This window comes from Zalophus californianus, chromosome X (assembly GCF_009762305.2).
Source record: "Zalophus californianus isolate mZalCal1 chromosome X, mZalCal1.pri.v2, whole genome shotgun sequence".
In the NCBI taxonomy this organism is placed as follows: Eukaryota; Metazoa; Chordata; class Mammalia; order Carnivora; family Otariidae; genus Zalophus; species Zalophus californianus.
The window spans coordinates 37,490,592-37,502,790 of record NC_045612.1 but is presented as its reverse complement, the minus strand read 5'-3'; the positions used below and the strand labels follow the sequence as shown (position 1 = coordinate 37,502,790).

The 12,199-nt window shown below is 42.2% G+C and overlaps 1 protein-coding gene across 11 annotated transcripts in view; it reads left to right on the top strand.

The window, feature by feature from the left end:
• Positions 1-12,199, top strand: part of PAK3 (p21 (RAC1) activated kinase 3) — a 248,120-nt gene that overhangs the window by 168,278 nt on the left and 67,643 nt on the right. For 5 of the 11 annotated variants that reach the window (XM_035725555.1, XM_035725554.1, XM_027608161.2 and 2 more), the window contains 4 exons: positions 4,933-5,033; positions 7,585-7,647; positions 9,250-9,294; positions 10,423-10,576. In XM_035725555.1, coding sequence (XP_035581448.1) covers positions 4,933-5,033; positions 7,585-7,647; positions 9,250-9,294; positions 10,423-10,576 — 363 coding nt within the window. The remainder of the gene's footprint in view (positions 1-4,932; positions 5,034-7,584; positions 7,648-9,249; positions 9,295-10,422; positions 10,577-12,199) is intronic. The other 6 variants (XM_027608167.2, XM_027608166.2, XM_027608165.2 and 3 more) reach the window with 3 other exon arrangements.

The following is a 12,199-nucleotide window of genomic DNA, read 5'->3' as shown; positions in this document are numbered from 1 at the left end:
GAACTGAAAGTTGTTTTTCTCCACCTGTTGCTTCATGGAAATACCTGAAGAGCTTTACAAATTAAAGGTGCTGGGGTCTGCCCCAGACTAAATGAATCTGAATCTCTGGGGGTGAGGTTTGGACACCACTCTCTTAAGTTTTCCAGATGAGAGTGATGCACAGTGAAGTTTGAAACCCGAGGCAAGAAGTGAAGAGAGCATTTAATGAAGAGGCTGAAGGTGTAGGGGAATTGGTAATGGAATAAGCTGTAGGCACTGGGGAAAATGCAGGACATTGATTGAGGTAGGGCGCAGAGGAGATGACAGATGACTAGGAGAGCTTTTCTTTCTTTAACATGTAGTGGGATGGAGAAAGATGTCACGATGAGGGACTCTGGGGAGGTTCGCTGGCCCCTGGAGTTATAACCAGAACTCATGCACACCCAGAGGGTCCCAAGGCCAAATTCTTTGCAGTCTGTGGTCTAGTTGGCAACCTGGGGCCTTCGTTCTATGTTCCAGTAGGGTAAGGGCGATAAACTTAGAAAGTGGTACTCATTTGGGCTTCTGCTGTCTGCAAACTTCAATCCAGAGCTGATCAGACGGAGTTTTATCAGGCCAAGATTCAGGTTAGATTGAATATTAATATAAATGACCAATGCTCAACAATTTTCTGGGGGAGATACAGACATTTTAGTGTTCCAGAAACGAAAGGACAAAAAATTCTCACCTAAGCTCCATTTAGTCACTAAACACTTACTGAAGACTAGGGCTCAAAGATGTTGTTTTTTGTTTTTTGGTTTTTTTTTTAATGTTACTGAATAATAAATGGTGTAGCTGTTAAGAACTTGGGCCCTGTAGACACAATTGGGATCTAGGTTCAAATTCTGGCTCTGACACCTGCCACATACCTGGATATGTGGTTGAACCTCACTCTCACTTTCCTTATCTATAGAACAATAATTCAATACTAATAAGGTCTACTTAATGAGATTGTGATGGAGATTAAATGAGATGACCCTAGAAGCACTTTTTGCACATGGTAAATGTTCCATAAATTAAAATCATGAAGTGCATAGACATAAGCCAGGTGCTAAGGGTTGTGAGAATGAATAAGATACAGTCTCTGCTGTCAAATATCTCCAATTTTAGCTAGAGATACAGGTATGTAAAGAAGAAATAACAATCCAGTGTTGATACATGCCAAGCTCCGAGTATGCACCGGACAGCTCTATGGAAGCATGAAGAGAAGTGCATTTAACTTTGTCTGCAGAGGGAAGACAGGGCAAGACTTGCCAAAAAAAAAAAAAAGGAAGCCCAAGAGTGAATCTTCAAGAATAAGGACTAACGGGAGTTACCCACCCAAAGTGCAGGGTGAGGGATCTTGGTAAGAGAGAAGACTTGCCAGGCCTTGGCCTAGCATGAAAGTCTTGGCAGTAAGAGAAAATCCAGCAGTTTAGGGAGCATGACGTGGGTATGGGACAGTGGGGGCTATGGCAAGAATAGACAATGGAGAAGTAAGCTGGGGGCAGATCATGCAGGCCCCTGGATAGCATGCTAAATGAGCATGAACTTATACCATATGGGGAGTGGGGGGGGGGGCATTTAAGGATCTTAATGGCAGGAATGTGGTCAGATTTGTGTGTTTCCAAGATTACTCTGCCCACAAAGTAATGAAGAGCAGGAGGCAAGATTGGAGGCAATAAGACCAGGTGAGCAATAGCGGTACCTTAGACTAAGGTAATGGTGTGTGGGGATGAAACGAAGAAGGGAGATTCAAGATGAGTGTGGGAGTGTGGGAGATAGCATAGAACTTGGTGACTAATTAAGGTAGAGATGCAGTGGGAGTCAGAGAAGCTCCCAAATTCATGGCATGGGCTGTTGGGCCAGTGCCGGATTACCCAATAAAGAGACTTAACGTGTGTTACAGGCCCTGCAAATCAGGGGCCCCCAAAACCTGGCCACATTTTTAGTTTGTATATGTAGTTTTCAGAAAGACTTCATCACCACAGGAATAGCAGAACTTTGTGGACTTTCTTACCTTTTTATGCTTTAGTATTGTTTTTATTTGAATTATATATTGGAGAGGGAGGGGGTCGTAATCTTTTCATTGCTTGGGGCCTCCCAAAAGAAGAGGGGTCTAAAGCCTGAATCCTTCTTTGATCTGCGTGGTTAGTGGTACCATCTCACTGAGAGAAAGGAAGAGCAAGTTTGGGCTTCCTGCCTTTGTTACACTTAGCCCTGAGTGAAGGGAAGGGCATGATCAGGCTGGTGAGAGACTGGCAATCAGGTAGCCTTCTGGAGAGACTCCATGAAGTCAATTCCTATAGCTCAGCCCAAGGGGAGTGGTTAGGGCTAAGTCAATAAGCTTTAAACATTCAGCCATTGCTAATGGAAATTAAGGAGAAACTGCTGGCAAGAGAGGTCATGAATGCAAGTTGATACAGTGATTGGAGACATAGACTGAGCTACGGGTTCTCAACACGGAGTCCAGGGGAGTTCTGAACCTCTGAAATTATATGGGAAATTGTGTAGATATGTTCAGTGCAATTTATGGGCAGAAGTTCCATAGCCGCCTTCAGATTTTCAGAGAGGTCTTTGACCCCAAGAGAGTCACCTGTCACTAGAAGTAGATTCACTATGAAGTGAATAACACTTCTCTAGAGTTCCTCACTAGCCTGGGGCTCTTCCAAGGGCCTAGGAGGGGCCCTGGTAGTCTTGGAGTGTTTTTCCTTAAAGGGAGCATTCCTCTCAAATTGCATAAAGTGTTTGGTCCCACAGTACCCGGATCATCCCCAGCCAACCGCAGATCAGGGAGTTACGCCACATGGGTTAGTATCTGGGACTGGCTCCCATCCAGGAGGAACAGGGGTGAAGAAAGGATTGTTCAAGGCCAAAGACTGCATTAGAAAAGGCAGAAGGAGGGGGCGCCTGGGTGGCTCAGTTGGTTGGGCGACTGCCTTCGGCTCGGGTCATGATCCTGGAGTCCCGGGATCGAGTCCCGCATCGGGCTCCCTGCTCGGTGGGGCGTCTGCTCCCTCTGACCCTCTCCCCTCTCATGCTCTCTCTCTCTCTTTCTCATTCTCTCTCTCAAATAAATAAATAAAATCTTTAAAAAAAAAAAAAGAAAAGGCAGAAGGAGAAGCAATGCCAGTCAAATAAAGAATGGTCACCGAGGGAGGAGGAGAATGGGACCACACTGTGAAGGAAGTAAAAAGAGAGGGAGTCAGCCGTCAGCCACGTCCAACATGGTTGGGAGAGCCGGGAAGAGGAAAACCAAGGACACAATTACAGGAGTGGCTAGGATAGCTGCCTGGCGGCCAAGCAAGTGTGAGTGGTAGCTATGGGGCCCAAACACACAGCGGAAGTAGGTACCCACACAAAACTCTCTACCTCATTGTTCGGTTGGGATCGTATTCCACGAAGTAGGCTTGCTGTAAACACGGCATCTATGCCGAAGTCAAGCTGAATGGCACATATGTACTTTTCAAAATTGAGTCCTAATGTGTTCCGTGGCCAGGCAGAGGCTTTGAGTGACCCTTGTCCCCCACCTACCCTCCCACCCCCACCTCCAATCTTTCTTTCCTAATCCTGTATCCTAATCTTCTGACTCCTGGAATGTACATATTTCTGCCCCATCTCTCTGTCCTCTGGCTGGAGATAGGGAGCAGTGAGAGAGGGTAGAAGGAGAAAAGAGGCCATGAGAATGACATTTGAACGTGAAATGTCTTGAATTGAAAATTTATCCTGGGTAACTCACAAAACCATATATGGTTAATTGAATGTTGTCTGAAATTCAGGCCAAGGAAACATCTATTTGAACCAGAGTGTTCTAAGTTGGCCACCCTGGCAATTCTGAGATTGACTGGTTTCAATTGGGCAAACCATGCTGACTTTCCCATTATTAGGAGGGTGAGTATTATTATTAATTGTCTTTTGAGTGTGAAATGCACCCGGATCAGAGATCCATGCTCTGATTTGCTTATGTGTCTAATATGGAACCTACCTGATGCCATTTTACATTTCCACAGTAACTTCCTCCTGGAATCTATTCCAAGATAGACTAATTTCATTACAGTTCCCAACTTAATTTCTCCAATGATAATATCTTTAAAGGTTTTTGCCATTTTAACGGTGGATGTGTTTATTCATAATTGTGTCACTATGAAAAATCTACTTGAGGACAATGATTTTGAATGGCTAATATGACAAAAAATATATTAGGGACATGGAAAAATAGCTACACACTGGAATGATTAAGCCAAAGCATTGATTTGAGGTTACTAAGAACTAAATAAAATTAATTCAGTAAAAATCAGCCATTTGTATTTTTTTTACTAGCAAAGTGCTGGGTAGTAAATGATTAAAAACATTTTTAGTGATAAAGATGTGTAACATTAATGGTTTGCAGTAGTATTTTCACTGAAAGAAGACCAAGAGTCTATTAAGATATGCTTCATAAATGTAAACATGTAAATTAAACAAGTTCTAGCTGCTTGATATTTCGCTATGGCTATCATTGAAACAACGCTTTTATAGATAGCTTCAGCACTTTTCTGTTCTTTCTTTGTAAAGTAAGCCTTAGCTTGACTTGATCATAATGAATTGCTTCTTTAGTAAATCCTATTTGATCCAACAAAGCCAGTTAACCACAACACACCTACATACCTGTTGGTTACATTATTAGACTGGTAAAGGACATAAGTCAGTGTGACTGTAAGTTTTGTTTGAACTCGATTTGGGAAATTTGTATATTATCTGGATGTAACACTTTTTGTCAAACTCTCAGCTACTTCTGCAGATGAAATTACAATTTCTGGAGCTAAATCCTGTTAAGCTTGTGTTGGAATCAGTTGTCTTTCAACTTTGTAATTGTTTTTGATGAACCTAATTGTACAACTATAGGGATGACAAAACCATATCCCCAATAAATACATGTTAACATTTTGCCTTTAGCCAATAAGAAGAAGGAGAAAGAACGCCCAGAGATCTCTCTTCCTTCAGACTTTGAACATACGATTCATGTGGGGTTTGACGCAGTCACCGGGGAGTTCACTGTAAGTAAGCTCCTTACTGTGCTTTGCAAGCCATGAAAAAAATTCCTTTGTGAAAATAGGTTTCAAGAAAACATGCCCATGTCCCAGAATGTCAGGCTTGATGCTTTGGATGATTTCAAGAAGATGGACTATGCTGAGTCAATCCCAGTTGGAACTAGAGAGTGGCAAGAGTATTGGCAAAATTATTTCGTCCATCATAAAAATGTCTGATCGCAGTTAGTCTTCAATGTCATTGAAAATGCGAATTTTCCATGGCACAGGAGAGGCAGTCCTGGTAGAGGGACTCTGTTGAGCCTGTTTTTTATTGTTTGAAGTGAATCAGAGAATCAACTGACTCACCTTGGCCAGTGAATACAGTCCATCTGAATAATTCAGGCTTGACATTGGAACCTGGATTACCCAGATCAGCTAACCACACTAACCAAAAATCTCTGTACGATTGACCTGGTCTTCCCTTTGATTTCAAGAACATGGCTTATTTTTAGGCCTATTAACAGGCATATTTCATAGGCCTTCAAAACAACGAACCCCATGTTTCAGGAAGACTATGAATGTGTCATGTGTGCTTTAGTGGTTATGTGCTTTACACATATACAATCCACAATAAATACCAATACGAATTTTCCAGAAAGACCATAGCTATAGTCAGCCTTTCTTTGGATATTTGTAGTGCTCAAATAGCACAAGATCTCAGGCATTTGGTACTTTTTTTTTTTTTTTAAGATCTGGCATCTTTGTTTTTAGATAGATGAAGGAAAAGATGTGGCTAAAAATATGTCCCCAGGAGGATCAGCTATCTTTTTCATACTAGTAAGGATCTCAATAAAAATGTACATTCTGAGATAATGAGTAATGTTGAATGCATTCAGAAGAAAAATCTTTTATAATATCATCACCACTGATTCTTGGGTTCTAAAACCAGAGATAATTTTAGATGTTGAATAATTAAATTTTCTGTTTTGTAACTTGACGGTTAGTAAGTAAAATCATATGACTGAGTGAACCAAAAAGGGGCGGGGGACAAATTGACTGGATTTGGAGAAGCAAACCATGTCTCTGAATTGACTGCCAAATTGCCTTTTTTTTTTTCCAATTCCAGAAGTACGTAATATGAGAATAAAATCAAAACGGAGTAAACATCTTGGCCTTGTAAAGTGACATGAGCTGATTATTTCTATACTCCCAGTAGTAAGCAGAAGAGAACGTAAAGAAATACTGATGTTAATAAAGTTGAGACAGTGGTAGGATTTAACCAGTTTCATCCATGAAGTCAGAAACATTATTCAAATGGCCTTGGCTGCTGTCACCTCCAAAAATAATAATAATAATAATAATAATGATGATTTTTATAATCTGAACAAAGATGTTACGACTTTTTTGACATTTGAAATAGTCAAAGCACTTCAACTTTGTAAATGTGGTCTAATAACTCTTCCCTGTTTTTATTTTAAGAATGTTATGCTTGCAGTTGTGACCTTTTTTGTTTTCTATGTGCTTTTCTTCTGCTTTAACTTCTCTTATGTTTTATTGCTGTCATGCCACGTTTTCTTTTTCCTTCCTTTTGGTCTGATGTGAAAGCTCTCCCTCCACTATTCTCATGTGACATTCTGGTTCCTTTCCAATTTTTTAAAAATATTTTCTGCTCTTTCCAACTTGCTTGACATCTTATAATACAATATATCTTGAGCTCTTTCTTTGTTCTTTTGGGGTTCTGGATGGAAATGAAAAAAAGTGAATCACCATCATCTTGCTGACTGCATTTTCACTTGGCCATCGGTTAGAACCCAAAGAACCCACCAGAGAGGGCTGGGGGTGGGATATGTGATGGGCACTCTTTCCAATTGTGACCAACAGTTTGATGCACCTGAACCCAACCAAACCCAAACCTGCCCCACCCCACCCCACCCCACCCCCGCCTTCCCCACACCCAATTTAAAATAAAGCAGCTGTTTGGATGCAGGCAGTTGTTTGAATATACAGACAGACACAGGCTAAATTTGGAAATCTGATGCATTTATTGTCCTCTTGGTGGTCTTTTGAAACTACTTGTCCACACATTATATTTAAAGATGCCAAATTCTGCCCTTTTCAACTCTTTTCACCTTTGGTTTACATTTACTAACTTTTAAAAATGCCAAATGATAATAAGCTTTTAAAATCATTTTGTTGGTAGCATTTAAAATTGGGTCCTATTTGCCACGGTGCCACTAATGTATTGTGTGTGTGTGCGCCAGCGCACATGCACACGCAGAGGAGGGGGAGGGACACATTACCAAATTTGATTATTGCTGTCGTTTAGGTTGAATTTTGAGCAATTTGTTGACTGTCTTGTTCAGTTGTCTTCCAAGGGCCTGTCACTGTGAATATTTGGACGCCAATTTGGTGTGCCCCTTGGTGATTGTCCTATGGCTAGTTGGCCCATATACCCTTGTACACCTGGTTATACGTTTGGACCTTGAGATTCAAATTAGGTTGGGAGGTGAGATTTGGGGTACTAAACTATGAAAAGTCCTTACCCTTTATATTGCCATTTTTGTCCCAAATACTTCAGAACTCCCCCTTCCAGACTTCTAGACCTGTGACGGTCGCTTCAAGTCAATCAGAGGGAAGAATGGTATGAGTGATATACATGATCATTTCTTATGATAAGATAAATGCTTGGCCTGTTGTATCATGCTGCCATTCTCCTGGGCTACACCGGACAATCCCCAGCTTGTTGTACATCTGGTTGTTATTGTACACGTGGTCAGGCATTGATATGTGCTCCTGCTTCTGATGCTCATACTTCTAGGTCTCCATTAGCTGTCTTAACTTTTGGGATTTGTACCTCAATCTGGAGTAATGAGATGGCTATCTGATGATGTGCCTTTGTGGCATACATTCAAATTTAAGTGTCAGGTCTCATTGATCGACTAGCTTATCTCAACTTCTCAAAGAAACAAGAAATTATGTCAGCAGGGTAGTCATGTGGTAAGTATAGTTGTCTGAAGGATCTTCTGCAATTGACAGCATGTTTTCCTGCTGTCTAGTGATCACGAGACATTTATTTATCACAAAAGTTTAGAACTGCCATCAGAATGTATAATAACTGCAAATATTCTAATAACTATGGTAATGATCATGCCAGTGATGTCTGCCCTAGTGGTTATGTGCAATGCATACCTGGTTTTATAACACTTAATAACTCCTTTGGCCATTACAGTATTAACCAAATGCTATTAATTGCACTTAGAATCAGAACTGGGATCATGCATGGGCTCCTGAGTTCAAATATGTGGCTTAAGGCTTTAGCATCGAATTGCGTGATTAATGCATGTCAAAGTGTCGTTTCACTGTGCTTGGAGTAACCCCAAATGCCAGGAATCAAAGACCTGTATCCCAAATCAAACCAGTTGGGTTGAAGCATGTTTCTGTAGCTTTGGAGACAATCTCTTTATTTAGATAAAGCCATTACCTTATACCCGATCTTATTTTGTGGGAAGCCGGGACTTCCGAACTGCAGCATTAAAATGGAAATTGTTCATATATGGTTTGAAATGAAATGGTTTCCCTTTCCCTGGTCTAAAGAAACTCAAAGGTAGAGTCTGGCTGTGTGGGAAATCCTTAATCTAGTTTTCCCTAAACCAGTCACGACTTTCTCGCTGCAACGTGCAGAAGAGTCGCATCAATGAGAATGCAGTTAAATTTAGCATCCCCATGTCGCCATCCTGTCCATTTTAGCCACACAGACACTTCCACGCTGAAACCAGAAACGGTTAACCAGAATTGAGAGCTGAGATTTGTAAGTTCATCGCATGGCCATCGGCTACCTGTGATCACCTGGTTGTAAATACAGACTTACAAATTATCGTTAGAGCTTTTCATGATACCATCCTTCTTCCCTCCAAAGTCATGTTTCTGCCTTCTGGTAATTTCTCCGGTCCTTTAACGGTAATTCTTACTATTGTGTACTTACGGAGGAAGCATCTGGCCCCAAGTGGAATTATGCGTCCCAACTTGAGAATGTTGTCTTTTTTTCCTCTGTTTCCTCAAATCTGTTGTCCTAGCCTGTCCTGCCCCTGATGGAGTTAAGACCTCTCGATTTTCATAACCGCCCCACTTGAGAAGGGATGACCCCCCCCCATTCAGACCCATTGGTTTCATCTCCTCCCACCTTCTAAGTTGTCCCACATTCTGTTTTAACTTTCTTTTCTTTCTTTATTTACGTCCATTACAGCCAGATCTCTATGGCTCACAGATGTGCCCAGGGAAGCTCCCAGAGGTGCGTCACAGGCCCAAAAGAAGCTTGCATCAAAGTGCTTCTTTGAGATGTCATAGCACTGCAGCAGGTTCATGTGTGTGCAGTAGAGTTGTTGCTTGGCTTATCTCACTTTTTTGTTGTCATTCCCAAACTCTGGAGGCCCACGTCACACATTGTTTTGCCGAGACTTCAGAGGGCAAGGCCACATAAATTGTGTCTAGATGCACTTCAGGAACGATGTGTCTGTCTCTTGCTCCAAACTGCCTTTGGAGGCTGGACAATTACGAAATGGGGACATCCGTAGGCTGGACATGTAGGAAAGAATGCTAAACGCTCAACGTGAAACTAACCTTTCAGCGTAATTGGTGCAATTGTTCCAGGTTAGATTTCCAAACACTCCCTCCTGTCTGCTCTAAATGCTTTAGAGTGTTGCCAATTCTCACGAGGCTTTGGCACGGGCGTCACAGTCCCCAGGTTCCATGTGGCCAACGAACAAAGTGGGGAGGAGGGCATGGAGGGAGGAGAGGAGAAACTATTTAGCACCTCCGTGGTGTTGCTCCTCCACTATTCTATTTTTGCCTCCTCTCAATCCCCCTCTGTATTAAAGCCCTAGAGCACCCCCCCCCCAAAAAAATTACATTTTATAATCACAAAGCGTAAACTGCCCGAAGGTGAGGCTTTTCTTCTGTTCGGAAAGATCTTCCGATTACGACATGCCCAGAAACAGCTTATGTGATTCCAGTCATATAAAATCCATTGATCTGCACTATACTATACTGTGCACAAATTTAGAGAAGTCTTGCTATGTCTGCCCTGAGTCGCCAGAAAATATAAGCTAAGCCGTAAACATCATTTCATGGATGAGCAGAATTAATATGGAGGTGATTTTCATGCGCTTTTTTTTTCTATCACAGTCATACTCCCACCCACCCTTTTTAAGTTGGATCCTAGTTTTACCTATGTGTTTTAATTAGAGAAGAGAATGATTGCATTATTAAGTTACTAACTTTAAATCTAGAGTGTCACTTCAGTTTCCCAAGTGTAATCCTACAGGTAGCATGGGCTTCTTGGTGAAGAACTTTACTGGAACATAAAAATGCAGCTGCTGAATGTTCTGAGCTGCCATTCTCTCCCTCTGGTTGTCCACAGGGAATCCCTGAGCAGTGGGCACGGTTACTCCAAACCTCCAACATAACAAAACTGGAACAGAAGAAGAACCCACAAGCTGTCCTGGATGTTCTCAAATTCTACGATTCCAAAGAAACGGTCAACAACCAGAAATACATGAGCTTTACGTCAGGAGGTAAGAGGAAATCCAAGGCATCAAAGAGAGAAGAAGGAATTCCCATCTCAGAGCCTCAGGATTAGAACAGAATGCCTGTAGGGCATCTCAAGCCAGTCCTAGTGCCTTCTCCAAATGACTTCAGCGGCAGTAAATCGAAAGATGGGTTGGAAGGTGAAGTTGATATGAGGAGGTTTACCACTCGGTTGTTTTTAGAACTCAAGTAGGGGGAATTAATTGCTCAGTGAAGCAGCAGTTGTCAGGTTGAATCAGCAATTACAAATGTTTGGTCTCTGCACTGGCATGAAGACGACACTTAGTCACGTAGGATCAGGCCTTGTGATGTGTCCATGAGATAAGAGGTGTATGGATCCAGCCATGATCTCCTGAAGTTTTTTTATCCCTCCGATTCATTGAATTGGACCCTGATGATACAGCATGCATTTTGTGGTTGCCAGGCTATTTTGATCCAACCTCAAAATCAGGCTTAAAAAAAGAAATCATGTCTGGCTATTTATAAGAAATCGAAATGGCCATGTTCCTGCCAAATCCTGACTTCAGTTGCTAGCACGTAGACCTGGCCTTTGTTTGAAGCTTTGAGGTTCACATTTGCACTATAAGCAACTGAAAAATATGTGCCAGACAATATTTTTGCATTTTGAGAAAGATGATCTGGGGTGCCTCTCTAGAACAACTTATTATTTAACATCTAAAAAAAGAAGAGCATCCTATCATTAGTGGCCCACCTGTAAAGAGCCCCTACCTCTTGGCATTGGTTTTAACATAGGGCAGGCTTGAAATATCTTCAAGGATGGGGCAAGGGGACACTTGGAAGGGGAGGAGTGTCTCATTTGGTCATAAGACATGTCAAAGCCCAAACTTAAGGCGTATAGTAATTCACGGGCTCCACGGGACATTTTTAACTGAGAATATAGCTTAACTGCTATTCTCCAGAGCAGGAAACCAAAAAGAAAAAAAGCCAGCAAGGAGAGGTTTTATGATATTTAGTCTTCCACGTAGAGTGAAATGTCTCAGAGATCCTAGTGACACTTCAAACAGGGCTTAATTAACGTGAGGAAGTCTAGAACTGTCCTCCGGGTTCACTGGAGAACCACAGGTGACCAGAACCAAAAGTGTTTCGTTCCAGTATTTCTCTGAGCTGCGTAAAACTCACCAGACACTCCATGGATGCTCTAGTGTTGGAGACCGAGGAATAGGGTGGGAGGAGGTGGGAGGAAGGAGAAAGAGAAAGGAAGGAAGGCAGGGTGAAAGGGAGGGTGGAGGAGGAGGGAGGGAGGGAGGAAGTAGGGGAGACATTCTGGATATAGGTGTATAGACTCATACCAACCAAGAGTAGGTAATCTTGGGGCACCTTGGTGACTCAGTTGGTTAAGCATCCAACGCTTGATTTTGGCTCAGGTCACAATCTCAAGGTCCTGGGATCAAGCCCTGCACTGGGTTCTGTGCTCAGCGGGTAGTCTGCTTGAGGGTTCTCTCTCCCTCTCCCTCTCCCTCTGCCCCTCCCCCTGCTTGCACACACGTTAGCACTCGCATGCACTCTCTCTCAAATAAATAAGATCTTAAAAAAGAAAGGAGTAGCTGATCTTGATATTCCTCCATATAGATGAGATTTGCTGGAGGCCT